This window comes from Exophiala viscosa (genome assembly GCF_022695815.1).
Source record: "Exophiala viscosa unplaced genomic scaffold EDD37scaffold_8, whole genome shotgun sequence".
In the NCBI taxonomy this organism is placed as follows: domain Eukaryota; kingdom Fungi; phylum Ascomycota; class Eurotiomycetes; order Chaetothyriales; family Herpotrichiellaceae; genus Exophiala; species Exophiala viscosa.
The window spans coordinates 798,374-823,998 of NW_026944360.1; the positions used below are offsets into that span (position 1 = coordinate 798,374).

The following is a 25,625-nucleotide window of genomic DNA, read 5'->3' on the forward strand; positions in this document are numbered from 1 at the left end:
GCGATCTAAGCTACCCTGGGGTAAAGATGGACTTCAACAGCCACCTTGCTAAGCCACGCGCTGGGATCTCAAGAGATCTATCATGGTCTGGATTTCTCACCGCACACCTTGCATCTGATTTCAACCACTCTGATAGTTAAGCACACTACATCCAACCCAAAGCTCATGAGCGGATATTGTTCGGTAAAAGGAGCATTTAGACGGCTCATTCTCCTGATGAAGAACCTGTCAAGTCATGCGATCTATCGACTGCGAGGCTTTTCAGGTCAAATGTTCACATTGTATTGGCTAGAGTTGTTCTCCCGGGGCCATAGCTCCAATCATTCATGGCTGGTCACTCTGCTCGATGACGGCGACTTCTTACGCTCAAGGAAGCCTCCCGTTTTCTCCATTGACGCAGAGTATTCCCAAATAGACAAACATACCATTAGTAACGAGCACGTTCCCAAGTACGTCTCGGTGCCAATGTTTTTGTCGCTGGCGATGGCAAGGACGATCACAGCGTACAATGGCCGCCCAGCCAACCGCAGGTAGCGGTTATTGACGCGCAAGCTTTTGGCCTGGTCTCGAGGTTGGTTGAGTAGGGCCATGCCAAACATAGCCATCATAACAATCGCTAATGAGATGGAGACTGTCCAGATGGCGTTTCGAGTCAATTGTATGATTTCCTCTTCTGATAGGGTCTCCGTGTCAGAATCTCCGGTTTCCGCGTCGAATTTGGCCGCGCTTTGCTGGATAATAAACATAATGCCAGCGGACAAGGTAAGTGTCGACATGAAAGTCGGAATGTGGTACCTGGACAGCGGATCGTTAGTATGGTTCCAGGTCGTGCGCAGATCCGAAAGAGAAAACTTACGTCAACCACAGCCATGTCCTCCAGCCCTTCTGGAGCACGGCCGGAATATATACGCGACTGCCGTCCCGGTTGAAATAGATCTGGGCAAGAAGGAAATATATACACAGACTCCAAACAGCGAGTCCACATGTTCGGGTGACTCCAATACCAAGTGGCCCGTCTTTGACGAGTTGCAAGACACCTTCGCCAAGGGTGATGATGAAGAAGCTTCCCATTCGAGAGGTGAAGTGGTGAGGATCTATGGCCTTGCCATATCCAGAGAGAAGCGCGTCTCTTGTCTTGGTGGAGTCTAGGATGATGGGGACGGTATAGTCCATGACTACAGCAGCAAAAATGGGGCCTAGTGCTTTGGCACCATCGAGATAAATGCCCGCAGTCCACAGTCCGATGCTTGGTAGGTAAAGAAGAGACGTCAACAAGACCAGTCGTCGCAGCCAGGGGATGAAGATGGCGTAGACACATTCGATGAGAACCAGACTAGATCGGATGAAGAGATACAGTGAGATGGTCAGAATCTTTGCTCGCTCGGGAAACTCTGTGATGTAGGCTAGGTTATTGCCAAAGAAAATTGACAAAACGAGCAGTAGGAAAATGTAGGTGCGTTGTAACACGTCGTCCCTGCGCTATGTCAGCACAAGACTACCCCTGAGAGCACGATAGACGTACATGTAATAATTGTTGAGGATTTCACGGATGCCATTCCAGACACGCCAGCTGGGAAGAAAGACGACGGCAAAGAACAAGAATGCTTTTGAAGAACTTGCACCTTCCGACCCAAAGGCGTCCGAGGAAAAGACTTCGGAAAGGTTGCTGATAATGCCAACCCAGATCAGGTCAATGAACAGATCAAGACGCTCCCTGGCTTTGTCGATGCCTGCCTCTTTAGCAGCCTCTTCGCCAGATTGTTCGGTGAGATCGCCTTCGGAAGTGTAGACTTGTGATTTATAGGTATATTGAAGGGCTCGTGGTCGTGAGATCATGTACTTGTGACGAGAGCGGTATTCGAGGACATCCTCTTCTTGCAGAGAAGCTGGATGGCCACCATGCTTTGACGATTCTCTAGTTGTTTCGGCCCCTAGCGCGTTCTTCTCCGTGGTCGTGGTGTTATTTGCTCCATGCCTCGTGGGTGAAGAAGGCGCGCTCTCAATGTCCATGTTGGGAGCACGGTTGAGATCAGGCAAGAGGAAGAAGACGGCGACATGGAGGCGGCGGTTCCAGCCGCGTGGGCATGTGGACTTATTAAATGGTCACCATTATCACTTGGCAAAAAGGAAGATTTGGTCGTCTTGCGGGACGCCCTATATCAGTATAGATCAAAGGGACCAGTATGGGGCTAAAGATTGTCTCTGCATGTGTTTCGGGGTTAGTCATCGAGCCTGGTTCGCTTAGATCTTTGCTATCTTGGACGTCATTACGGGGATCAAGCGCCTGGAGCCCAACCCCTAGCAACGGGACACTGGGCGCCTGATGTGCCCATTTCCGAAACTTCAGTAGCACACCCAGCGCGATAGGCTCATGCTCTCAATACCCTAAAGTGTACTCCGTATCGTGCTGCTCTTTTCCCAAAACCTCCGATTTCGCGAGCCCTGCTTTGAGTTTCATGCTCTCGGCGCATCTACTCGCAATTGACTGGGTAAAGCCCAGCAGCAGATCCAAACGTGCCCCCCTGGCTGTACCCCGAGAGTGCATGAACCCGAGATACATCAAGGGAGCAGAAATCCTTGCCTCGAGATAAGTTGAAGGCAATGAGCACGGTCTAGGCAGCTCACCTCACCTGGTCCTCGTTGACACAAACAGCAACTTTGCATCCCTTATTGAGAGGAAGTTGGCAGCCAAAGAACCAGCTATAGACGCTGTGGACAGCTCAGCAAAGATACCTGGTATGCTAAGCACTGCAGGCGCTGCTAAGTCAATGCTTAGGCCGGTTGATCTTCGGGGTGCATGCCGCCAAGTGTCTCTACCGGGACGCGCTGCGAACATCTGTCCTTGGTGAGAGCATCTGACTCGTGTTCAACGTGTTCCGCCAAAGCATACAAGCGATGGTAGAGGCGGTCTGTTCGAAACTCCCTGAACACGAATTCCCGAGTAAGAGGTGATCTGCCTCCAATCCACGTCCAGAACATGTCCTCCCCTCCGCAGAAAGTCTCCCTCTACTCCGCGAATGGTAAGAAGCACCACTCCAAGCCTACCAGCCAACATCCGACCTGACCAGCGTGCTGTGCAAACAGATCTGAAAAATGCCACCGACGACGCAATAGCACCTTACCTCACAAGCCTCCCGAAACCCTACACATTCAAACAACAGCACTATACAACCAATGTTCGTCTAATCCTAGGTTACACCGCAGTCATCATCGCCGCCATCCTATTCTACGCAGACTGGAAACTCGGCTGGGATGCAACCAAAGCGTACACCGGCCCTGCCTGTATAGCATATTTCGTTCTCAATGGCGCATTGACGTACTGGATCTGGGCGGTCGAGGCCGGGACCATCTTCGTTGGCACTAGAGAGGGAGGACAGAAGGTTTGTTGTTACAGCCAGTCCGTCATCGAAACCTACAACTAACACCACCTTACAAAGTTGACCCTGAAATCTTCGTCACAAAAGTACAAGCCACTATACAAATTGAAAGTCGCGTACCAGGCGCCCTCGGGCAAGAAATGGGAGAACAAGGAAGTCGAAGGCTCGTTTACACAGTGGTTCAATACGCATGGGTATTTGCAGAAGAAGGAGTTACAGGCTTGGCTGGCGGAGAACATCGAGGTATTAGGTGTTGCGAGGAGCGAAGGAAAGTCGACGATCGAGGTCGAAACGCCAATGACGACGACGGCAGCGATTGACGACGCAACGCTGGCCGCAATGTCTTTTTCCTCGGGCACCGAGAATTCCTCGGCTCCTGTGACGCCCAGTGCGAAGAAGGGACGTGGGAAGAAGAAGACTTGATTGATCACAGGGCCATGCATGTCTGGCCCGAAGAAATACTGCACCAAATTGATGTGCTTCGGACGATGGACCTTATCAGTCCTGTGACCTGTGGAGAGACTAGTCCTTCACCGTGGCTGAAGCTAGCCCCGAAAGAACGCCCATGGTGGCCTCGCAGGCCCAAGCAAGCACGCCCTGCTAATACGAGTGCGTTCGCCACCAACTGGATTGCTCCGCGTGATTAGGAATGAACAAGGTCTCGGGAGAGAAAGAGGGCGGTCGGTAGAAGACGGACCTCTTCATGGGGCTCTACAGAGTGCACCTGGAGGAGTAGGCCAGCACCATAGCCAGGGTGTCAAGTGACAGCACCAATGCGCCATCAATGAGGTCGATCAACATAGTCGTATCGAAAGCAAGCTCTTACGAATCATCAAGATTATCTTCTCAGACACGTGTGCCATTTTCTTCATTTACCAACTGCCTGACTTGCTGCTGGCACTGCTGACTCTCAACAAGCCAGCCCATACATACACACTTCGAAACGAATCTGTCTCTATTTTCCGATCCGGTCCATCATCACAGGACAAATCCCCAACAAGCAGTTAGGGTACTCATAACAAGACCGCAAGAAGTGCTCCAGACAAGCCCGTCTCGTCTGTCCGCACAGAGACCTTAGTAGTAACTCCTGACTTCGCGGAAAAGGCCATCTTGACCAACGCAGCAACACGTCCTCCTGTGATCGACTTTCCATAGAGCTTGAGCGTGTGCGTGGTTTGGGACAAGACCACATCTGTGCCTTCGAGCGGCTGTAGACTGAGCATCTGGGTAAGTTGTTCCGTCGCATCTGTCAAATAAACAAATTAGCTGCATGCCACGAAAAAAAACGGTAAATACTGACCTGCTAGACTCTTCACTGTGGATAATTGCAAGGTATCGCTTGACTCGTCACCATTTGCACCTGTTCCCTCCCAGATGTGATCGAAGCTTCCTGCGAAAGCGGGCGAGACAAAGTCCGCGCCGGTAAGCTCCAGGTTTTCGACCTCGTATTCATCCTCGTAACCGCCTTCCTCGGCCTCTCCTGTGGTCGGATCAACTTCTTTGCTGGTAAATTTGAGGACGTTGCCGAATGTGGTGATGGGGAAGGACTCTTGGCCACCAAGTTTCTTGAAAGCCACATACAGCACACCAGGCTCGTTGGTCTTGAGGGCTGTCGCAGGGATGATGAAATCCTCCTCCAGGGTTGGCTCCTCTTCTTCCGACGGGGTAGCCAGGACCGTCACATTCTCAAGCACCGTCTGATCGAGTGTGTTCTTGATGTCATACTGAACGACAACGTGTTCTTTGAAGATGTGTTTGACTGCCGACACCACATACTCAGTCTCACTTTCAGTGAGCTCGACCACATTACTGGACTTGAGCACAGGTCCATAAGCAGCGAGTTCTGGTATCCTTGAGAAAATCTCTGTATATTTCTGAGCTGCCGCAGCCGCAGATGGTCCTTCTGCCACGCCGTTGGCTTTGGGCTTCGTGGGCCCGGTGCTTGGGGCTTTGAGTGTTGGAGTTGCCGTTGTGAGCTTCTTCGTCCGTTCCTCAGCCAGCGCTTGCTCATGCGAGACAACAGGAACTGAGCTGACATCAAAGGCCTTGCTGAAAACTGATTTGTCGTCCGACGTGACATACATGACGAGTTTGTGTTCGAAAGTCGACAATGAAAACATCGAGTCGTTCTTGATAAACCGCTCCGCAATGTCGTCGTCTTCTTGCATCAAGCGTAGGTTCAAGGCCGCTCTATCTCGAACCTCATCGTCGGTATCGTCCAAACATCTGGTCAACAAAACTTGCACGCTCTTCTTCACCTCAGGATCCTTCTGACCAACACCAAATTTGGCAAGAGCAGTAACGGCCGCGGCTCGTACAAGAGCATTTTCCAACACAACTCGGTTGTAGATGTACCGGATGTATTTCGTTGGCTGGGGTGTCTTCGGTCCTTCAACACCGATGAGATGCAAAATGCGGACAGCAAGTTTCGTGAATTCGCAGTCCTCAATAAACTCGCACAAATGTGACAAGGTCTCCTCTTTGCTGCCTGGTACAAATTTGATCAAGTCAAACATACTCTCCACCACGGCTCGCTTGAATTCATAGCCACCTTCATCACGGAGAATACCACTCAAGAAGGTCAGCATACCAGCTTGTTTGCTGGGGAATTTCATGCACAGTGTGCGGATCGCTTCCACAATGGTGATCTTGAATTCATCGGTGATCTCGGTCATGAAACCAGAGATCTGTTTCATCAGTCGGTCAACACTAGCCTCGTTACCTGTTTTGAGAAGGGTGGTGATGGCGAAAGTGGCAATGGATCTGTTGCTGTTCGAAATCAATGCTTCGATATCAGGGTTCGCAGAATGGACAGCTTGTGGCTTGAAAGAAGCGAAGGCATGGAGGATACGGATAGCGGCGAACTTGGTGACCGCTCTTGGGGAGGTCAGGAAAGACTGGAGGACGTGAATAGCTTGTGCGGCTTCGGCATCGGTCACGTCGGGCACATTGCAGATGGCTTTGGCAGCTTCGAAGTTGACCATCTCGCTCTTATGCCGTAACCAGGTATCCAACATCTGCATCATAGGTTTTCGGAGGCTGGGATCTTCTTCGATAAGTCTGGCAGCCAGGCGGACAAGCATCATGACACCTGCAGGACTCTTAACGGCTCCAGCTGCGCCATATTGCTGCACCATTTTAACCAAAGCCATACGATCATGCGACCGCATCTGATACAGAAGGCCGATAGCATGGTATTGATTCATGTAGTTCGTGTTGGCAGCCGCGAGAGAGTGCTGATTGCTGGCACCAAAGCTCAAGAAGCCTCCACCAGACTTGGATGACGATGCTGCCTCTTGTGTTTCGCTCTGCCACCTCCTAACCACATCTCTAGCGATCGGAAGAAGGTGATACGAGGATACCAGTGCTGCTGAGGAGACTGCGGGGGATTTGTCGACAATGGCGGTCTTGATCAGTCGTTCGATACCCTGAACGGTGGTTGCGTCTATGATTCTGCAAAGAGCTCTGATGGAGTTGGCCTTGTAGATGATCTCACTGCCCACAGTCATATCCTTCATGATTATACTTGTCGACATTATGACATCTTCGGCGGTATGTGCAAGTTCTTTCAGTATCAAATACACCATTTGTCGCAGGGAGGGATCCTTGTTCTGGAAAAGTTTAGAGATACCAAAAAACAGATTTGTAGCTTCGGTTGTAGGGAATTTCTCGCCGGTGAAGAGGAGGACACCGATCTTGGTGAGCAATGTCCGACATCTTCGTGGTGAAATGGGGGATGAATTGAAGAGTCGAGCTGAAAGAACGGTCAGTCGATCTTCTGTGCTCACAACATCGCAGGACACAGAATTCTTACCATCTTGGAACACAGATGTCCGGTCCAGCTTGAAGCCGGAGTGGTCGGCATCCTCGTCTTTCTTCGCGTAACTCATCGTGGTGGTGTGTCTGCTGCGCGAGCAGTATTATTGACAACCGGGGGTTTCAGGGTGACGAGGATGCCCTTGAGCACGACGAAAGGGGATCGGGCGTTATTTGTCGCGCACTAACGCAAGACCATCTCGGTAGGAAGAGTACAAGGGTGAGGAATACTGCGGAAAACAATGTGGACGCGCTGGTAGAGAGGGCAGGGGAAAAAGTGTCAATTGTCGAGTCGTGCCCTCCGAAAGCAGTTGGGGGGTGTCTACAAAGTGTCCTCCCGATTCATACGCAGCGTCGCGGTGCGAGCGTGACAAGCCACAGTGGCTGAAGGAGGCTCATTTTGTCCGCAAACCCGACGTGGTGTGGTCTGACCTGGCTATGTAGCCTGTAAATGAAGCAGAGTACAAATGTCAGACATAATCATTCTCACTTTTAGATGACCGTCTTCTTCACTTGGATCGTTGCTGTCGCCTGTTGGCTAGAAAACCCTTTATTCACGAACCAAATCTTCGGTCTCGATATTCAGGATGAACATGCCAGATATGCCAGTCAACGTCCCTGTCGACGACCCCAACGCTGATACAGAATGGAACGACATCTTACGCAAGCACGGCATAATACCAGAAAAGCCAAAGGACCCAGAACCCATGATCCAGGAAGCACTCCTTGAGGCAGTTCAAAGAGCTCACGACAACCGCCTCGAAGACAAAGACCTAGACGAGCTCGCCGAACTGGAAGACGAAGAAGATGAGGCTTTTCTAGAGCAGTACCGGAAGCGCCGTCTAGCCGAACTCTCCAGTCTCGAGAAGCAGAGCATCTACGGCCAGGTCTACGGTCTGCAGAAGCCCGATTATGCGCGGGACGTCACGGACGAGAGTTCTAAAGCCTTCGTCCTAGTCAACTTGACTTCCTCGCTGGGCACGAATGTCGAATCCAGAATCCTCACCGAACTGTGGAGACAGGCTGCAGTCAAATTTGGAGATGTCAAGTTCTGCCAGATCAGGGCCGACTTATGTATCGAGGGATACCCTGAACGAAACACGCCGACTATCCTGGTGTACAAAGATGGAGATATCAAAAGGCAAGTCGTGACTCTGGCTCATTTGAACGGTCCACGGACCAGCATGAGAGATATTGAACGGCTGCTTCTCGAAGTCGGCGCCATCACAGAAAACGACGTCAGGCTGAAACGGAAAGACAGCGATGAGGAAATTGGCGGTGGCAACCAGCCTACCGTGGAGGATGACGACGACGATGATTGGGATTAGCGACCTTCTCATCAGCCATAGCCACTACTTGAGCAGCTTTGTGCGCAACGACCATGACGCGAGAACAACTGGCTTCAAACCGGCAGGCATCTGAGCGGGACTTGACCCTCACGCACAGCTCCGGGCCTCATACCAGGACAGAACAAGGCCTGTGAAGCAGCAAGCCCGATCAGGACTCGACCTGCTCAGTCGCCGCATGATCGTACGAGCTGGGCGGCCACGAGAACCCCATCTTCCAAGTGAGGTTCTCGTCCGATGATGTCTCGGAAACCCCTATGGCAGAAGTACCAAGCGTACTTGTACTTCTAACGCCGATTACCGGCCCGGATACCTTATGTTTGGGACATACTACGGTTCTGTCTCGTCGGCATGCCTCAACGACATGGACGGATCCTCGCTACGAAGTACATGTGTCTTGAATTAGACTGCGTGCGAGCGAGCGTGCCGGCCACCTTCACATGTACGGATACATACTGCTACTGTCGGCAGGATCGTACGTAATCACAAAAGGCCTCCGATACGGAGATGTAAGCGGGCATATGATACATGCCATGGATGCGGCTATGGTCAGCCCTGCTAGATCGCACAGCTTCACAGAAGGCTGGCCGGCAAGATAACCCACTAGCAGTTTCGGACTCTCCACAGGCACATCTAGATTGTAGGGTACGTCGAATTGGCTGTCCACGTCCAGGAACGTCCAGAACAAAACAGAAACAGATAGTCCTCAATACGACAGACGGGCAACTGGGCGATCTAAGTGAGGAATGTCGATCAGACGACAAGTCTTGTCGCGCTATAGTATAGATAGCTGCCTAACTAGGTACAGTGGTATGATCATCTGTTCGAATCCCGCCAAAGCCCATTCATATCTGAAGTCGGTATTTCGCAACAGCAGAACCTCCAGCCTATACCGTGAATCTCGTACCTACTATCATCATCCAGTCCGTAACCGACCCGTAGATCCTTAGTTCTCGTTCACCACGTCGATACATGTCCTCCATCCATCCCAAAACGCTAAACGCCAACGCTGAATCCAACCAAAAAAATGTGCCACACTGTGAATCCAGCAATCCACTCGAGACTCAATTGAGTCTGTCTCAAATAAGTTCATCCCTCCCGCCAGCGACCGCACTCTCCGATATAGCCTGCCGTACATCACTTTCCAAGAAGATAGGCCCCTGCCCATCACACCTAGCCATCTTCTTCAAGCGTTCACAAACATCGCCCACGTCAACAAGACCTTTCCGAAACAGTTCATGCGCCTGGATATAATCCCATGTCGCGCCCGGGCCCAAAAGCTGTTCCCCCGTATCATCATCCACAGTGATCGTTTTCAGTGTGCCGAAATGCGCGTACTTGGACGTACCGTGCTCCCCTGTCGCGCTACTACTACTTGTTGTCGTGCCCGCTGGCGATCGGCCCTTCGCCGGTAAATCCGTGGGAACATAGCCCAATGGGCCGACAAGTTCATCTGGCTCCTCGAGGAATGGGGTTGGCCCATTCGAGGCAGAACCCGACGTGGCGCGCAGTATTTCATTCTCTGTCGCGACCTTGGCGAGTTCCCGGCGCAGCCGCTCGTTCTCGCCGTTCAGACTCAAACTCTGGTGTTGCAGGTTCGTGAGTTTGGCCTCGAGATCTTTGACGTGTCTTTCTTTTCGTTCGCGAAACGCCCGTTGCCTGTACCACCTCAAACGATTAGCATGTGCACGTTGCCCCAATACTGTCTCGGGTATAAATCTTACGCTGCCCGGTTCTGAGCCTTCCTTCGACTCTGTTGTGGGGTCATCGAATCCTTCTCTTCACTGCTGCTTCTTCCCAAAGCCGGCTCATCCGGCATCACTTCCGTGGTCGTGACTGCAGCCGTCAGACTCTTAAGGTCCATATCCGGCATCGAGAGCATCGATTCGTGTCTCTCTAGAGGGGGAGGGGACATGGCTCCCGGCGTGACGGCCGGCCGCTGTGGTTGCGCAAGGAAAGTGGATGGGTCATAGTGGTAGTTTTGCTGGAAGGCCGCGAAGGCCGCATCGTACTGTTCCTGTACACATCGTGAGAAAGTGAACCAAACCCCGAGGCATAAGTGGAAACTCACGGTCGACGATAGAGGGTTGAAATCGTCAAGCTGAGGCGTGTGGCTGGCACCCGGCGTCTGAGGTAGACCAAAGAATTGATATGGTTGGGGGGCAGCCGTGAAGTACGAGAAGTCCATGGCACCGGTCCAGAATGTATATGTCGCGGTCTTTGAATAAAAATGTTCTTTTGATACACAAGGCTGCACGTCACGGCCCGCGAGGATCCACGAGGTATATGGGTACCAAGCAGCGTCTTCCCACGTTCCGCAGCTCTGGAATTGTTTCTTTCCTTAGTCCAGATGTATGCAGCTGGTCAGAGTAGTACGTCTGTGCTGGAGATTGCGGCAATAAGACCGGAATCAAGACAGGTGTAGGGTGACTATAGCAGACGGTGGTTCGACAGGCTGACCGAGGACGAGGGTATGCTACTATGCTACCGATTTGTCGCGCGTCGTAGCATCTTGCAGCTGCTCAATCGTACTGACTGTCTCCCTTCATGAAGACTTCACAGACGTCGTCCTGTCTAAGTGCCTGCACGATCAGACAGAGCCGGAGAGCGAAACTGAAGGAGGAGTCGATTTGTACGGAGTACCCCAGCAAAGGATTCACAAACGATCGGCGCGGATTTCCCGTAGGGCAGGCTTTGGAGTCGGAAGTTGAATTGATATGGACCGTGCGCCGTGCGGAGGGGTAGGACTTAAGCGTCCTTATCGGCAATACAAGCAATGCTCCACAAGGCAGGGAAGAGGCAACTGCTTGGACCAATTGTGTGAGCTCCAGGCTAGACAATGGCTGTGATTCCGTTGAATGATTTGAATATGAGCCTCTTATGATCGAGCAATGGCGGAAGGATTCTGCGGGTTTGGTGTTCATTACCAAAGTGGTGCTTTGACTTTGGTTAGACGAACTGCCACCGCCGCCTCGCTGGGCCGCCAAATTCGAGGAACCGCCAATATGAGTACCACAGTAGCGGCACGTTTTCAGTCCCGGGCATGGGTATCCGCGCTGAAGAGAACCCTGTCGGCCCTGCGTTGACGAGGTACAAGACCTGATTCCTGAAGGGCCCAGGTATCTCATTTTGCTCGGATTTCCGGGACGAAAAGTGACTCGATAATGCTCGTTTCTGTCCAAGAACCGACCAACACGGGTCCGGTGAAGGTACATGAGCCGACTAATCATTTAGAATGTACACGTGCTACACCTGCCGTTGACGGTCGAACCTTCGGAAGCAAGAGGTGGCTGGACATGTCCCAGTCACAGGGGTTCGAACGACCTGAGTCAGCAGCCTAATAAGACCCCTCCCAACCCTCGAGACGACATGCCGGGATGCTCGCAGAAATACCTGCATGGTTGCGGATCCCTACCCGAGGTGACTGGCGCGACTGGGGTGTTGTCGGTGCGTCTTCCAGCGAGAGTCAGGGGATGATCTTCCTAACCTTACCGCGCATTCCAATTCACCTATTCCTGCATAGCTGCCCGTCGACGTGGAAGGTAAGCACTCTGTTGTGATGGATTCGCCGGGGGTAGATTGCTCGCTGGAAGACAGAATATCGAAAGGGGCCAAACATGAGGAGAACGGTCGAAAATCGTCCTGGTATTCAATCTGCAACCGAAGTGGCTTGAAGAAATGGGGGCCAAATCCACGTGGTGTCTCACACATCCAGTCGTCGAAGTAAGCTGAAGGGCATTGCGATCCGCTCTGGAAGATTGTACGATTGTATGCGTACGACGCATAGTAAGAGCCTTATGTTCCTGCTTGTTGATTCCATAATCTGGCCCCTCTCAGGATGACATCAGACAACATTGATGCAACGACACACGGTCAAAAAGCGTGTTACCCTCGTGAGTGTTGTGATATTTGCAAGATGGCACAATCGAAAGCAAAAAGAAGGACCTCTCCATCCGGAGGCTGGCCCTGCATTTGTGAGGCACTTCCAGAACGGAAACCAAATTTGCGATGCGTATGCGTTTAGTTGTCCAACGCTGCCGGTGGAAGACCCTCGTCTACCGACATTACAGGTCATGATTAAAGGACCATCCTATCTGCCGAAAGTTTTGCAGGTACAGTATCATTGTGTCTTATTGAAGATGCATATATCTCCTGCAAAGACTATTTGCTGGCCCCAGATCAGTAGAAGGTCTGATCGGACGTTCAGAGATTGTCAATAAGTGAACGCTCGCAACGTCGAAGCCGGTCTTCATGCAATATCACGAGGAAGTGTCGCCGTTCCGACAGGTGTCGATACGGAGTCCTCGACAGGAAATCTTCCTGCATCGATATGGCCGGCCAGCCGCGAAGCGTGCAAAACTCCTAGAGTCCACTCAACGTGTTCAAGTGGACAAAAGCCGAGTACTCATGCAGTGACATGCAAGACTTGGAATGGCAGAGATTTCGATAGCCCAAAAGCCTCGCCAGATTCGTGCATCTCCTGGCACAACCTGTTCATCATGACCAGACTAGTCCGCATCAACTGGATCCCAGTCGGTCACCTGCCGATATCAGTCAAAAACCCTTGTTTGAGCATTCAACGATTGTTGTACTTACCAGATATTCATCGAGCGCATCCATCTTCTGCATGTCATCACCTGCAATCTCGAAGTGGCTGATCTCACCATTCGAGGTGATCCGTTCCTTGGAGACGCTCTTCGGAAGAGGGATATAACCATGTTGTAGACTCCATCTTACCATCAGTTGCGCAGGGGTGCAATTGTACTTCTTTGAAAGTGACGCAATGGTTGGGTGCTTCATGCGAAGGGCCCTTGCGAGAGGGGCGTACGCTTCGACGATTATGCCATGTTTTCGACACGCCTCGACAATATCGGTCCGGGTGTTGAATGGATGAACTTCAATTTGATTGATGGCGGGCATGATTCGGGGCTTCGAAGCAGCAAGCTCGTCAAGATGTTTGACCCCAAAGTTACTGACTCCTCCAATTCGAATCTCGCCATCCTGAATAGCGTCCTCAACGGCCCTCCAACTAGACAGGCGAGCGCTCTTCCCGCCATAAGGACTGTGCAGCAGAAACAGGTCGATATACCCAAGCCCGCTTACTTGGACGGACTGTTTGATGGACCGTCGAGCAGCCTCGTAGCTGGCGTTTGATGCAAGTTTCGAGGTGAAGAAGATGTCTTCGCGCTTCAGACCAGCGGCGTTGAGGTTCTGGTCGCTCAGGAAAGAAAGGATGGCCTGGCCACAGTCCTTCTCATTTCTGTACATCTGGGCGCTATCAATACCTCGATATCCTGCTTGCAGTGCCCATTTGACGGCCGACGAAGCCTCTTTGCCTGACATGAGATAGACGCCTAGGTGGATCTGGGGGATTGAGAGGCCATTTGCGAGAGTTAGCCGAGTGGACAGTGAGAAACTGTTTGGAGCCATGGTGTTGTGAGGACTGCCCCGTGCTTGGAGTCGTGGGCTGTTGGATCCCCAGCTATCTCCTCGATGGGCTTAGGGGGCGTTCGGTGATCAGGGTGTTCGAGGAATTCACTTGGGAGTGGGAACATCAGCCTCAACGAGAGCGCACAATTTAAACCGACAAGCTACAGCAGCCTCAGGCTTGCGTTCATCCTACTGAGTAATGACGTGTTGCTAAGGGTCTGATCATGAGAAAATGTATGGAAGGTTTCGGATGCTTGACCGTTGGCCTAAGTCAGTCACGGTTAGTGTACGGCTCATAGTCGGCAGTGGCCGGTGGTTTGCTCGCACTGCCGCAACCGCCCCCGAAATGAATTGGCAATAATCAACTGACTTAGGGGCACGCGAGATCGTCGATGAAACTTGCCCAAGCACGCCAAAGGTACCTTTCTTGCCACGTTAAAGCTTGGAACCCCCAACACTTCGATGCCACTCTGTAACCTAATTGTCACAGTAGCAGCAACTTCCTCAATCGATGCAGTCGAGGAGCTCTAGTCTTTTCTGTATCTCTGTGTTCGACCTCGCTGACCACCAGACGCAGTAACATTGGACTCTACACAATGCACCAATAAGACACATCACATCACACAAGCTGGTCACCAGGTACAGCACTGTACCAACCCTTTCACCGCGTTCGGAGACAATTCCGGTGGTCTCGGGTTGTAGCATTAGAGGCACGCGAGTTATCACACTCACTCCCCAGAGCTGCTGAGATTCGGATACAGGAGGGATGCCGCATTGCTCATAATGCTGGCTTACGACTACAGCAGTCTGGTCCCTCATACCGAATCGTGTTCTCGTGGTCGGTAGCTTGTTGGTCATTGAAACTATGTGACCTTGCCCCAGTACAGATCTTACAGCCTTATAAAGCTTTATTAGAAGCTTGTCGCTCTTCAGCAATGGCATTTTCCTCCTCCTCATCAGAAGACAATTTCGGTTCTTCCTCAAGGTCCCTGCGCGACGCCAGGTTCACAGGCATCAACAGCCCGTCTGAGTCGTCGAGTCACGGAAAAGGGCCTGAACCTCAATTTGACATTATATCGTGGTACCCCAGGCACCAGAGTTGTCAGCGCTACTTTATCGATCACGCACAGCACGAGCCGCTGGTGCAGACGTTTGCAGCCTTTGTCAACATCTTGCTCCCTTTCCAAAGACAGCCGAACCCCGTGTTCAGCACGACTGGGTCTCGCAGCGGGAAAGCGAGGCTTGACAGAGAAGGCCCGTCACGAGTTAGCAGTTCCGAAGCAGCTGCCGCCGCCTCAGCAGTCTCGCTCATCCCCTACATACGAAGGCTGGTCGTCACGGGTATGGATGTGCCCCAAGTACTTCATGGATTCTTTGGAGATGACTGGAGGGCTGGCGTTGGGCCTCAACGAGAGGCAGAAAGGCGCAATTACCTCTTCGCGGCCAAGAGTGGAGGTTGGGCATCCGTCAAGCGAGATTACGACATACCGCCTCTGGAAACCGTTCCCTTTATGCGGCCGCTTTTCGATCCGACAGACGGAGAAATTGAAGCTGCGGAACGGTCGTGGAGTGAATGGCTTGCCCTGGAGGATTGGATGGTGGGTTCACGGGCGCCAGAGACGGATTAGAGGGCATCATAACAGGCGGAATCATTTGCATGAATTGAGCGGAAGCAAGCGTGCAGAGTTCTGACATTTTACATGGTTCGGCGGGTTACAGCACGACGATCATCTTGATATTTGGGACAAGGCAAAGTGATGACCATAGTCGGGGTATCTTGGGTATTCGCAAAAGTAAAACATCGCATGACTTCGATACTGTGGTACTCAGATGGCAGGCAAATCCTCTGCAATCCCCCAAACGCCTCCCTCGCCCTTGGCTGGACCCTTTTTAATCCAAGTTCTGTGATCCTTATGCTTCGCACCCGACATCTTAACAATGACAGAACCATCGCCCGCGACCCAATGCATATAAATCTGCCCAGTCGCCTTATCAGATAAAACCCAAAGAACAAGCCAAATATGTCCCAGAACTTCGCCCCACGTAAATATCCTAATGTTCCATATCGTGCCATCTTCCGCTGCCTCTTTGACCATCGCCGTACCCCATCCAGCCTTGCCTTCTGACACAAAGCGGCTGACATTCTGCCAGAATTGAATAAACTCCTTTTCGGCCCATTGTGCCGCAGGAGGCCTATCGACGCTGTGGTCGGCAGATGTACGCCTGCTTCTCCTCGTGCCAAGATCATTGACAATCTGCACTGAGAACTCCCAGAAGCCGCGCTCCAATACATTGACATCGCGCGCGACAAAGGCTGGGCGGAAGTGTTTCGAGAGTGGGACTCTAACAGCGAGCTTTTGCAATGTTGTTGTCAGATGGGTTTTGTATCTTGCTTGGCCGCCTTTGGGATTGGGTCCGCGGACTTCGTTGGGAAGTTGCGATATTAGCGAGCCAAGAGACGTGTGCTGACTGGTTTTGGGCTGGCTGGCCGGTCGACTGTGACGCGCTGGGGTGGTCACATCGATCGCGGGCTGGGATCGGGAACGACGAGGTTTGGGCGTCGATGAACGTCGTGCGATCTTGGTCCAGTACAGAGGCTGTGAAGGAGATACTGTGGATGGCACAGAAGGACTATCTGTCCGGTGACCGACCTTGGTGGTTGATGTTGGTGCTGTTTGTTCCCTATCTCTCGGTGTTGCTGGGTCAGTCGGCTCCGCGTCGTTGTGATCGATCATAATGGGTTGCTCATTTTCAGGGCCTGTAAGACGTAGCCTCTTCCTGAAGTGTCTGTGAGTTGCAACGAGACTATTCTCGGACGACTCCGGCAGTACAGAGCCAATGATCCGGGTGCCGATATCATGCTGAGGAGACCGCGACGTGCTGGCCTGGAACACAGGATCGGAGCTGTTGGAGGAAGAGGTCTGGGAATGCGCACGTCTGCGACCTTTGGGGCTTGATAGTTCAAAATTCTCCCTTACAAAAGTTGCTGCTGGTGCGGTCCTTGGACGAGGTATCTCTGAATGTACGGAAGGGTGTGTTCTGATTCACGGTAAGTAGACTGAACCCAGACATACGAAGCAACTTGGAATTGATTGAGGCGAACCCGTATGTTCATAGACAGGACAATGAATGTTGCAAATGTTGAAACAATTCGCTTGCGACAGCTAGGGTCATACCTGGTATTGACGGAGGAACCACCTCTGTCCACTCGTGTCTGTGCTGCTGTAGAAGGGGAAGAAGTGAAAATGAAATCGACCTCAGATACCTTTGTTATTGACACTGGTTGGAAATCGAGGATACCCTGGGCGATAGAAGTGTATAGCTTGTCGTCTCGCGCACCACTGGCCGCGGTGACATGAGCCAGAACTTCACATTCAGTAGGATACATTTGGAGGAATTCGCAAGTAGATCAGGCTTGTCGTCATGTCCATCTTCTTAGGTGTCCAAGATGCACGACAGCCCAGTGTGTCGCAGGCAGCGCGTCGGAAATGGCTGACTGAGCTTCATACGGAATACATGGGCGTTAATGATTCGTGTGAATGTGCAAGGAATGGTGGACACACAGTGATGTGATGCAAAGTGCTGTCTCGCTTATCGAGAACGCGTGCAATATTCCAAATTCGAAAACCCGATCGAGAATGGCGCGTAAAGTGGCTGCCGATGCCGCCAATCATGTCCGTCTTCCAATATCCCACTGAAGACAGGGCACCTCACAGACTTGCAATAACAGGCCTGGGAATATGCAAATGGATATCCGGATCACAGCAAGGGGAGTCTCTCCTTCAATAGTCGATCAGTCCTGCTACTGGCAGACTTTGCTACTGGCTGCCTCTGAATCTCTTGTGTGCTCTACTTTGTACTTAAGTGGCAACCTTCCTTTACATTATTTCTATCGAGCGTAGCAGTAAGTAAGGCCTGAATTTCTCACCTTCAATCCTTCATTGGCTTTCTTGTGCATTCTTCAGCTATCTCTTGATCGCTTGATAGAGCGCTGACTGGCGCTTCATCGACCTTCAAACGCAGGATGCCGACTCCACGTCATTCTGTCCCACCTAGTCTTTCATGTTCAACCTGTTGAATGCAAAATGAATGGCGGATGTGTCCAGCCGCAATGAAAGGCGTCTCTTACATGACCATGGCTTGGAGAAGTCAGTCTTCCGCACATGACGAGCCAGATATGCCACTGATCGGGTCGAGTCCGGAAAGACTCATCCGAGTCTTTTCTGATGCATGCCTCCCCTTCTTGATGTTCACGAGCCGCAGAACCCAGCCAAGGAAACGAACCCACCTAATCCGCTGGGACACAAGGCATGTAGCAGGATCGAGGCCTTAGCGGTACAGAATCCGCGAAATATGCCAGAGATAAGGCTCACCCGGAGGACATCGTCGCGAATGACACTTGTGGACGATTGAAAGAACCCGCCACACCGGAACAAAGGACAACACTTGGGAGAGAAGAATCTCGGTACTCAGGAGATGCAATGACTCGAAGTGGCGACGATTCGGGGCGCAGTGAGGCTGCAGGAAACTGGGCAACAGGTCCATTGCGAGACATTGTCAAGCTGACCGCATAAAATATTCGGTGTAAGGACCTCAGTGATAAGCCAAATGGCCTTTGATAAAGTAAGTGTGTGAAAGGGACAAAAAGCTAATGAACAGGTCAACAGATTCTTGAAAGTCATGGATTCCGTTGTTTTGGACGGCAATGCGAATGGCCATCATCATTCATCCTTTGTCTATCCTCATTTCACCCAGATGGCAGTTTCTTCATCGCGGGTTTCTGTGCCTGCCGCAGGTCCTCGATCATTCAAAACAAATGTACCTGATACCAGTTCGATTGCGCAAAATGGGAAGAAAAGAACATGGAAATGCTGCCAACCGGAAGAAACGGGAACACCAGCCCCGAGTCTTTACAGTAGGGGCCAGGACCTCTTTCTTAGTCATTATTCCAAGACTTGGCTCTAGGGTTCGAAGAGCCCGGAAAGGAAGGTCAGTGCCCTTATATTTCTTTGTTCTCGCGGTCTGGACTCGGGCATTCGGGGAGTCGGGAGTCTTGGGACTGATAAAACTCTTTCTATTGAATCACTTGTGGACATGGCCAATGCGTGCCATGCGAAACATGCACACCTCTTCGACTTTTGCCAGGGATTTGCAAGGATTTCCCCTCTATTGCCTTCACCGAACCTCCCCACACTACTGAAATGCCACCCTCTCTTCCTGGTCAACATCGTTACACAGTATGCAATCAATGATTGTCTGTTCGTCACGCACTGATCTTTTTCATACAGTGTCTCTTTTTGTACTTGTTTACCCACCAAGTCAGCCATCAGGTCACACAATCAAGTCGACACTTTTTCCTTTCGTTTCTCATGTGCAACACTACTCAACCTCCGAGATAGACCACCCGCCCAATCCCTGTCCAGCGCAAATCGTCGATTAACCCTTGCCCGGCTACCTACAGCACCGCACAAAGACCAAACTTGGGGCATCGTCCATCAGCCGTTGTTCCTGAAGAGGCTCCGACAACCCGCTCCTACCCTATTCCTTCACTACTCGTCTGATTGGCACCATTGCGATTTGACTTCCAGTATTTCGCATTTCAGCTCGAACTCAGCCACCTTCCAAGCACGACCTTGCTTACCTACTCTGTCGCAACAAGGCCATCAACATCTTCACCTTTGGACAGAATCAGGGCGCCTTTATTATCCACAGACGACACATAGATTATCCACCTTAGTTTACGAACACGAGGGTCCCTCAACACCAACGCAAGCACAGCCATCGCATCCGTTCCGCTCCCGGATCGATTCATAGCTCTGCCGACAGAAAGCTGCGACGTTCCTGTTGCACAAGCGACCCTACCACGATCAGCAATCTTGTCCCGCTCTCAAATATTGTGTTGCGCACGTCCCTCGTCGTCATATCTCCGGAGCATCCCTCTGCACCAAAGTTGACCTCTACACACTTTTACACGGTCTCATGGCTGGTCTCATGATACAATTCTAGCTGGCTTCTTGCCCAACCCTGTCTTTGCGCAATCCTGCCTTTTACAAATTTATTGGGTTGGACCACGTCAACTTCCTTGCGGTATCCAGCTTCACCGGCTCGTTCTGTTGCCGAGCGCTGTTTTCCCTTCTACCGCTTCTCCTCATACAACCAAGCGCTTCATTCGACCAGACTAGGAAGAGATAGTGGTCATTCTTGGATCACTTGTCAAGGACCGTCCATATCCAGCGAGAATTGAAAGTCCATCGTTTATTTGATTTCATGGCATCACATCAGCATATGCATCCCAGTATGCAACAACCGTCTCCCGACGAGATGGATCCAAGATGGAATGGTCAAGATTATGCTTCTAGCACAGGATACGGTGAGTAGTTGCGCCCTGTCCTGCCTTTGTACCAGCGCTTCCCTGCAAGCTTGCTTTGCCATGTAAAGTCGGCGAGAAGCGGTGATCTGTCACTATACCTGGACAGGTGCTTGGTACATCTGAAATTTTGGACCGTTGCCTTCTTCAGTATCGACACAATTTAAATCAGCAGTCACTACTTTTTTTCACTTCAATCCAATGTTTGTTGTACTAATCGACTTACAAAACCCTTAGACGATGGTCCTGGTGACACAAGAACGCCCATGATGGGCTTTTTGAAGGGTTTCAGCGGTATTCAAAAGAAGATTACCAGAGGTACGCAACATCACATGGACTTCCTTGGGAGAAGGTAATTAACACATGGCAGATGGCCAGCCAGCGAAGCGGAGAGGACCCAAACCAGACAGTAAACCAGCACAAACACGCCGTCAGGAGCTCAATCGGCAAGCTCAAAGGTAGGACTTTATTTGAGTTGATTTGTCGTCAAACACGTGTCTGACGTTGCTATATACAGAACGCATCGGGAAAGAAAAGAGAATTACATCAAGGCACTTGAACTGGAACTCTCACGATTACGAGAAGTCTTCCTGATGGAGCAGAACGGCCGGGACGCTACTATCCAACAACAAAAGCTGATCATCGAGAACCAGCAACGTGAAAACCTGGCACTGAGGGAGATCCTGACATCTCGAGGCATTCCTTTTGAAAACGAGCTTGAGAACCGCAAAGCTGTCTTTGCCATGAGACCCAAACGAGAAGAAGACTCTTTGAGCCCACCATCGTTGGCTACGTTAAGTCCAAGTACAATGGCTGGGAGGCCTAGAGGGTATCAACAAGGCGTACCTGGTCCAGGATCAGTACCTTCTGGCTATTCTCCTCAAACTTACCTCAATGGTGGTGGCCTGAGTGCTTCGGGTCATTCCCCAGGGACAACCCATCACAGTCATTCTCCTCAAGGTCCGGACATCCAAGAGTTCTCGATCAAGCAAGAACCTCGAGGAATCCCGGATATGCCAGGCATGACAATGCAGGGTATGGGCATCTTTGAAAAAGATCCCCAACTGGGTATCGACTTCATCTTGAAGTAAGGTTTCTCAGTTTCAACACAACCTGGCAAAGCTAATGTTTTCCAGACTTGAGCAAACGTGTCGAGATCACGAGGAATACCTAGTGCGGAGGTCAATGGATTCACCGAACAACGAAGAAGAGGCATTATTCTCCGGTCATGCTCTGATGGCTTCATGCCCGCCACCAAGTCATATTTCCAGTGTGCCGGCTCAAGGAGGAGGTTTGGTCCCAACCTACGAACACAAGGTGCCGGATGCCGAATCGGTCCAAATTCTCAGCAATCTGCTCAACCTCAGTCAGACATTGAAAGGCAACGCAATCCCAAGCGGACAGGTCACCCCAATCATGGCGTTGCAGTCACTCAAAGGTCACAGGAATTATGGCAGCCTCACCCGAGAAGATGTCATAGGAATGATCGAGTCAATCAGGGGCAAAGTACGGTGCTATGGCTTTGGAGCAGTCATGGAAGACTTTGAACTTCGTGATGCTCTTTCAAGTATATTCGCCATGAAACCCGAGACTTACGATCAACTCGGAACAGACTATACGGCAGAAATCGAGGAAATGTACTCATGAAAGAGGAAGTATTGGTGAGTGTGGGAGAGGCCTTTTCCTGGTCCCGAACTGTCTCGGGTTTCTCAGCGTCGGCTATGATGACGACTTGATGTTTGGGATATCTGCAATAGTAGAATGGTGATGGATAAGTGTTAGTTTATACCTTGCAATAGATGAGCGTTGAGTAATCTCCTGGCCATAGACACGGCGGCAACATTAATGGTAGATCGCACCAAAATTGTATCGCAGAAAGGCAAAAAATCCATGCCAAGAGTTGCCTCGATCCCACTTCAGCGCTCTCGACCAAGTCGCCTGCAACGACTGCGCCAGTTGTCCAGGCAGTTCATCTTCTTTTCTTCAAATTACATACGACAGACATTATGCCAGGTATCAGTTTTGCCGAAGCCATTGGCAGCCTTAATGTCAACGACGAATGGGGCCCAGAAGTCGATTCTGCCACCACACTCGATGGCGTCCCATACGCCCCATTCTCCAAGAGCGATAAACTAGGTCGCATGGCCGACTGGACATCGGAAGGCAAAGAAGGAAGAGAAAGAGGTGGCAGACAATATGGCAGAAACTTTAGAGGTCAGTCCTTCTTCACTCACCGTTTTCTTCGAAGACGACCGACTGACAAGAAATATAGATCAACAAATTTACGGAGCAGGCACATCATCACTCTTTGCCGTTCAAGTCGCAGAAGACGAGTCTTCTTTCTCCGTTGTCGACAACACCAGGACAACAACGAAGCGGGGATTCGGTCGCGGTGGAATAGCAGTCTTCCGAGGTCGTGGTCAACGAGGACAAGCCCAACGTGGTGGCAGAGGCACATTCCAACGCGTTGGACAAGGCCAGCGAGGCGGTCAACAACAAGGAGGAAACTTCTACGACAACCGAGGTGGGCGAGGTGGCCGTGGTGGACGACGCTTCGGCTGGAGAGACTATGACAAGCCGCAGCGCAACCGCGATGCGTCCGTGAACATTCGACCCGAATGGATCATGAAGGAAGAAATCGATTTCAACCGCCTGCACAAGCTGAACCTCGAAACCTCAGAGGGCGAAGATGTCGACAACTACGGCTTCCTGTACTACTACGATCGTGCCTACGATAAACCTCCTATCAAAAACACAGAGCGCAAACTAATGTCCCTTGAGCGTGCGGCCTACAATGTCACAACCTCCGCTGATCCTGTGATCCAAGAACTCGCCGAAAAAGACGAAGCCAGTATCTTCGCCACCTCCGACATCCTCTCCATGCTCATGTGCGCCACTCGGTCCGTATACAGTTGGGACATTGTGATTTTGAAAAATGGCAACAAGATTTTCCTCGACAAGAGACCAGACAGCAGCATCGATCTGGTGACTGTCAACGAGAACGCCGCCGACGCACCCATGGAAGCCGACACGGCCAATACGCAGCAACAAACAGGCGTCAAGGCCGACAGCATCAACACCCCTCACAATCTCGCCATGGAAGCCACCATGATCAACCACAACTTTGCTCTCCAGACAGTAGTCGAGTCACAAAACAACAAATTCGAATACCCCAAACCCAATCCATTCTACAGCGCGAGCGAGGAAACCGACGCACTGGCCTCCAAGGGCTACAAATACCGGCGGTTTGATCTCAGCCTGGAAAAAGATGACGAGCCAGTCCACTTGATTGTGCGCACCGAGCTCGACGCCGCGACCAAGAACAACCTTTCAGGCGACGACCAGTTCCTTGTGCTCAAGGCACTCAACGAATTCGACCACAAAGCTCAAGGTGCGGGTGGTGCTCTCGACTGGCGCACCAAACTCACATCGCAGCGCGGTGCGGTCGTGGCAACCGAGATGAAGAACAACTCCTGCAAACTGGCCCGGTGGACCACACAGGCCATCCTCGCCAAAGCAGACCAGATGAAATTGGGCTTCGTGTCGCGTGTGAACCCCAAGTCCGCTGCCAACCACGTCATTCTGGGCGTTGTAGGATACAAGCCCCGCGAGTTCGCCAGCCAAATGAACTTGGGCTTCAGCAATGGCTGGGGTATTGTGCGCACCATTGTTGATCTGGTGAAGCAGTTGAGCGCGGGCGACGAAGCCGACAAAAAGTATGTGCTTGTCAAGGATCCTAATAAGCCTGTCATTCGACTCTATGAGGTGCCTTTGAGCACGTTCGAGGACGACGAGGACGATGGTATGACTGGCATCGCGGAGACGGAGGGTAAGGAGGATGGCGATGAGGAATAGAGAGACGATCGTGATCCTCTGAAGCCTGAAGCCACAAAGGCCTTGGAGCGGTGAAGGCCTTCTACTATTCTGTCTTTAGCATAGCCCACTGGTGGGCAAAAGTGTTTTAGACCACGAGAAAAGCGATGCGCGTAGCATGGACATCGTCTGAATGAATACATCGTTATGCATATCTACCAGATTCTCTTCATTTCTTCGAACTCCATGCTGTTAAAACCCTTTTGCTAATCAAGGTATCTAGAAACCCCGTACCTTACGCCATGCTATAACAACCAAAGTCTCTCAACGACGTGCAAGTCTATCTCACTCGTCCCATAGTCTTTCCAATCTCACTTTCCCAGTTCGCTGCGCGTTCAAACCCATTGCTACTCGTCTGAAAGTCCATCAACGCTTTGTAAACTTCCTCTTTACTCGTCGTGACGAAAGGCCCATACTGCACAACCGGCTGGTCCAGTGGCTGTCCCGCGATCAGAATAAATCTCGCAGCTTGGTCCGCACCGTCCTCGACTTGCGCAGTCACCACGTCCCCGTCGGACTCAAAAACGACATTATGATACGGTGTGACCGTTTCTTTGTCGTTGAACGTTACAAGCCCCTCGAGCGTATATGCAAACGCGTTCCACCCCTTCGGTATCTCCTGTGTGATCGTACCGCCAGGCTGGACACTCACATCCAGAAACCACACAGGTGTGTACGCAAGATCCTTCAGGCTCTCGACGCCCTGGCTGCGACCACTGATGACTTTAACCATGACTTTTCCATCATCCGTCTTGGCCACAGGTATTTCCTCAGCCCGTAAATCGCGGTACCGTGGTTCACAGCTCTTCAGGTTCGCGGGCAGATCGACCCACAGTTGCATGCCAACATTGATATCTTCAGATTGCACGGGCATTTCGGCGTGCATGATGCCGCGACCGGCCGTCATGAATTGTAAATCACCGGGGCCGATGGTGCCCTTGTTGCCAGCGAAGTCCTCGTGGTCCACGCCGCCTTGGAGGAGGTATGTGATTGTTTCTTGGCCGCGGTGCGGGTGGTCGGGGAAGCCTGCGCCGGGAGGAACGCGGAAGTGGTCGAGCATTAGGAAGGGAGTGAAGTTCTTGAGTTTGGGGGTGCCGATTGAGCGACGGACCACGGCGCCGGCACCTTCAGACTGTTCGCGAGCAAGGAAGGAGAACTTGATAGATCGGGGGGTCGTCATGTTGGCGGCCGTTGCGAGGTGAGAAGTAGGGATCAAGGGAAGACCGGAGAAATGTGCGCTCGATGTGGCTGGTGGTGCGCGGTGGAAGAGGTTTTGCAGAAGTGGTCTTGCTTGTTGGAGGACTGCCCTTGGGAGAGCCAGGTTGGACTGGCTGTTTGTGTAGTATGCGATGAGCAGTGCTGTTGTGATGGTGATGAGGATGGAAAGGATGCGCTTCATAGAGGGAATGAAAGTGA

The 25,625-nt window shown here is 51.6% G+C and overlaps 13 protein-coding genes across 13 annotated transcripts; 6 read left to right on the plus strand and 7 right to left on the minus strand.

Annotated features, from left to right (window-relative positions):
* Positions 1-39: 39 nt before the first annotated feature.
* EDD37DRAFT_667389 (bacterial low temperature requirement A protein-domain-containing protein) lies at positions 40-2,202 on the minus strand. The gene is made up of 3 exons (XM_062819295.1): positions 1,523-2,202; positions 857-1,474; positions 40-795 (listed from the first exon to the last, which is right to left on the minus strand). Exons 1-3 carry the CDS (start codon positions 2,008-2,010, stop codon positions 321-323), a joined length of 1,581 nt encoding a protein of 526 aa, XP_062668463.1. The 5' UTR covers positions 2,011-2,202; the 3' UTR covers positions 40-320.
* Positions 2,203-2,769: 567 nt separating this feature from the next.
* On the plus strand, positions 2,770-4,220 carry EDD37DRAFT_480726 (microsomal signal peptidase 25 kDa subunit-domain-containing protein). The gene is made up of 3 exons (XM_062813220.1): positions 2,770-3,020; positions 3,085-3,380; positions 3,438-4,220. The coding sequence occupies exons 1-3, from the start codon at positions 2,978-2,980 to the stop codon at positions 3,798-3,800; spliced, it is 702 nt and encodes a 233-aa protein (XP_062668464.1). The 5' UTR covers positions 2,770-2,977; the 3' UTR covers positions 3,801-4,220.
* EDD37DRAFT_635365 (adaptin N terminal region-domain-containing protein) lies at positions 4,215-7,522 on the minus strand. Its single transcript, XM_062816910.1, has 3 exons — positions 7,192-7,522; positions 4,678-7,131; positions 4,215-4,623 (listed from the first exon to the last, which is right to left on the minus strand). Exons 1-3 carry the CDS (start codon positions 7,265-7,267, stop codon positions 4,391-4,393), a joined length of 2,763 nt encoding a protein of 920 aa, XP_062668465.1. The 5' UTR covers positions 7,268-7,522; the 3' UTR covers positions 4,215-4,390.
* Positions 7,523-7,639: 117 nt separating this feature from the next.
* On the plus strand, positions 7,640-8,794 carry EDD37DRAFT_480801 (phosducin family protein). Its single transcript, XM_062813223.1, has one exon. It carries the CDS (start codon positions 7,781-7,783, stop codon positions 8,519-8,521), a length of 741 nt encoding a protein of 246 aa, XP_062668466.1. The 5' UTR covers positions 7,640-7,780; the 3' UTR covers positions 8,522-8,794.
* Positions 8,795-9,471: 677 nt separating this feature from the next.
* EDD37DRAFT_480799 (uncharacterized protein) lies at positions 9,472-10,894 on the minus strand. The gene is made up of 3 exons (XM_062813222.1): positions 10,611-10,894; positions 10,264-10,556; positions 9,472-10,198 (listed from the first exon to the last, which is right to left on the minus strand). The coding sequence occupies exons 1-3, from the start codon at positions 10,725-10,727 to the stop codon at positions 9,619-9,621; spliced, it is 990 nt and encodes a 329-aa protein (XP_062668467.1). The 5' UTR covers positions 10,728-10,894; the 3' UTR covers positions 9,472-9,618.
* Positions 10,895-12,082, minus strand: EDD37DRAFT_480798 (uncharacterized protein). The gene has a single exon (XM_062813221.1). The coding sequence runs from the start codon at positions 11,767-11,769 to the stop codon at positions 11,062-11,064; it is 708 nt and encodes a 235-aa protein (XP_062668468.1). The 5' UTR covers positions 11,770-12,082; the 3' UTR covers positions 10,895-11,061.
* An 821-nt stretch (positions 12,083-12,903) lies between these two features.
* EDD37DRAFT_480803 (alcohol dehydrogenase) lies at positions 12,904-14,194 on the minus strand. The gene is made up of 2 exons (XM_062813224.1): positions 13,136-14,194; positions 12,904-13,080 (listed from the first exon to the last, which is right to left on the minus strand). The coding sequence occupies exons 1-2, from the start codon at positions 13,967-13,969 to the stop codon at positions 13,048-13,050; spliced, it is 867 nt and encodes a 288-aa protein (XP_062668469.1). The 5' UTR covers positions 13,970-14,194; the 3' UTR covers positions 12,904-13,047.
* A 710-nt stretch (positions 14,195-14,904) lies between these two features.
* On the plus strand, positions 14,905-15,597 carry EDD37DRAFT_651853 (uncharacterized protein; the record flags this gene model as incomplete). The annotated part of the gene is made up of 1 exon (XM_062818400.1): positions 14,905-15,597. The coding sequence occupies one exon, from the start codon at positions 14,905-14,907 to the stop codon at positions 15,595-15,597; it is 693 nt and encodes a 230-aa protein (XP_062668470.1).
* Positions 15,598-15,696: 99 nt separating this feature from the next.
* Positions 15,697-17,493, minus strand: EDD37DRAFT_480881 (uncharacterized protein). Its single transcript, XM_062813225.1, has 2 exons — positions 17,146-17,493; positions 15,697-17,008 (listed from the first exon to the last, which is right to left on the minus strand). Exons 1-2 carry the CDS (start codon positions 17,355-17,357, stop codon positions 15,796-15,798), a joined length of 1,425 nt encoding a protein of 474 aa, XP_062668471.1. The 5' UTR covers positions 17,358-17,493; the 3' UTR covers positions 15,697-15,795.
* A 954-nt stretch (positions 17,494-18,447) lies between these two features.
* On the plus strand, positions 18,448-20,086 carry EDD37DRAFT_480971 (uncharacterized protein). Its single transcript, XM_062813229.1, has 3 exons — positions 18,448-18,553; positions 18,637-18,958; positions 19,258-20,086. Exons 2-3 carry the CDS (start codon positions 18,675-18,677, stop codon positions 19,781-19,783), a joined length of 810 nt encoding a protein of 269 aa, XP_062668472.1. The 5' UTR covers positions 18,448-18,553; positions 18,637-18,674; the 3' UTR covers positions 19,784-20,086.
* Positions 20,087-20,502: 416 nt separating this feature from the next.
* On the plus strand, positions 20,503-22,019 carry EDD37DRAFT_480919 (uncharacterized protein). Its single transcript, XM_062813226.1, has 4 exons — positions 20,503-20,654; positions 20,707-20,794; positions 20,854-21,423; positions 21,473-22,019. The coding sequence occupies exons 1-4, from the start codon at positions 20,603-20,605 to the stop codon at positions 21,981-21,983; spliced, it is 1,221 nt and encodes a 406-aa protein (XP_062668473.1). The 5' UTR covers positions 20,503-20,602; the 3' UTR covers positions 21,984-22,019.
* A 209-nt stretch (positions 22,020-22,228) lies between these two features.
* On the plus strand, positions 22,229-24,353 carry EDD37DRAFT_635379 (translation initiation factor eIF-3 subunit 7). Its single transcript, XM_062816911.1, has 2 exons — positions 22,229-22,550; positions 22,609-24,353. The coding sequence occupies exons 1-2, from the start codon at positions 22,343-22,345 to the stop codon at positions 24,189-24,191; spliced, it is 1,791 nt and encodes a 596-aa protein (XP_062668474.1). The 5' UTR covers positions 22,229-22,342; the 3' UTR covers positions 24,192-24,353.
* Positions 24,354-24,489: 136 nt separating this feature from the next.
* Positions 24,490-25,389, minus strand: EDD37DRAFT_566512 (RmlC-like cupin domain-containing protein; the record flags this gene model as incomplete). Its single annotated transcript, XM_062814101.1, has 1 exon — positions 24,490-25,389. The coding sequence occupies one exon, from the start codon at positions 25,387-25,389 to the stop codon at positions 24,490-24,492; it is 900 nt and encodes a 299-aa protein (XP_062668475.1).
* Between the last annotated feature and the right edge of the window lie 236 nt (positions 25,390-25,625).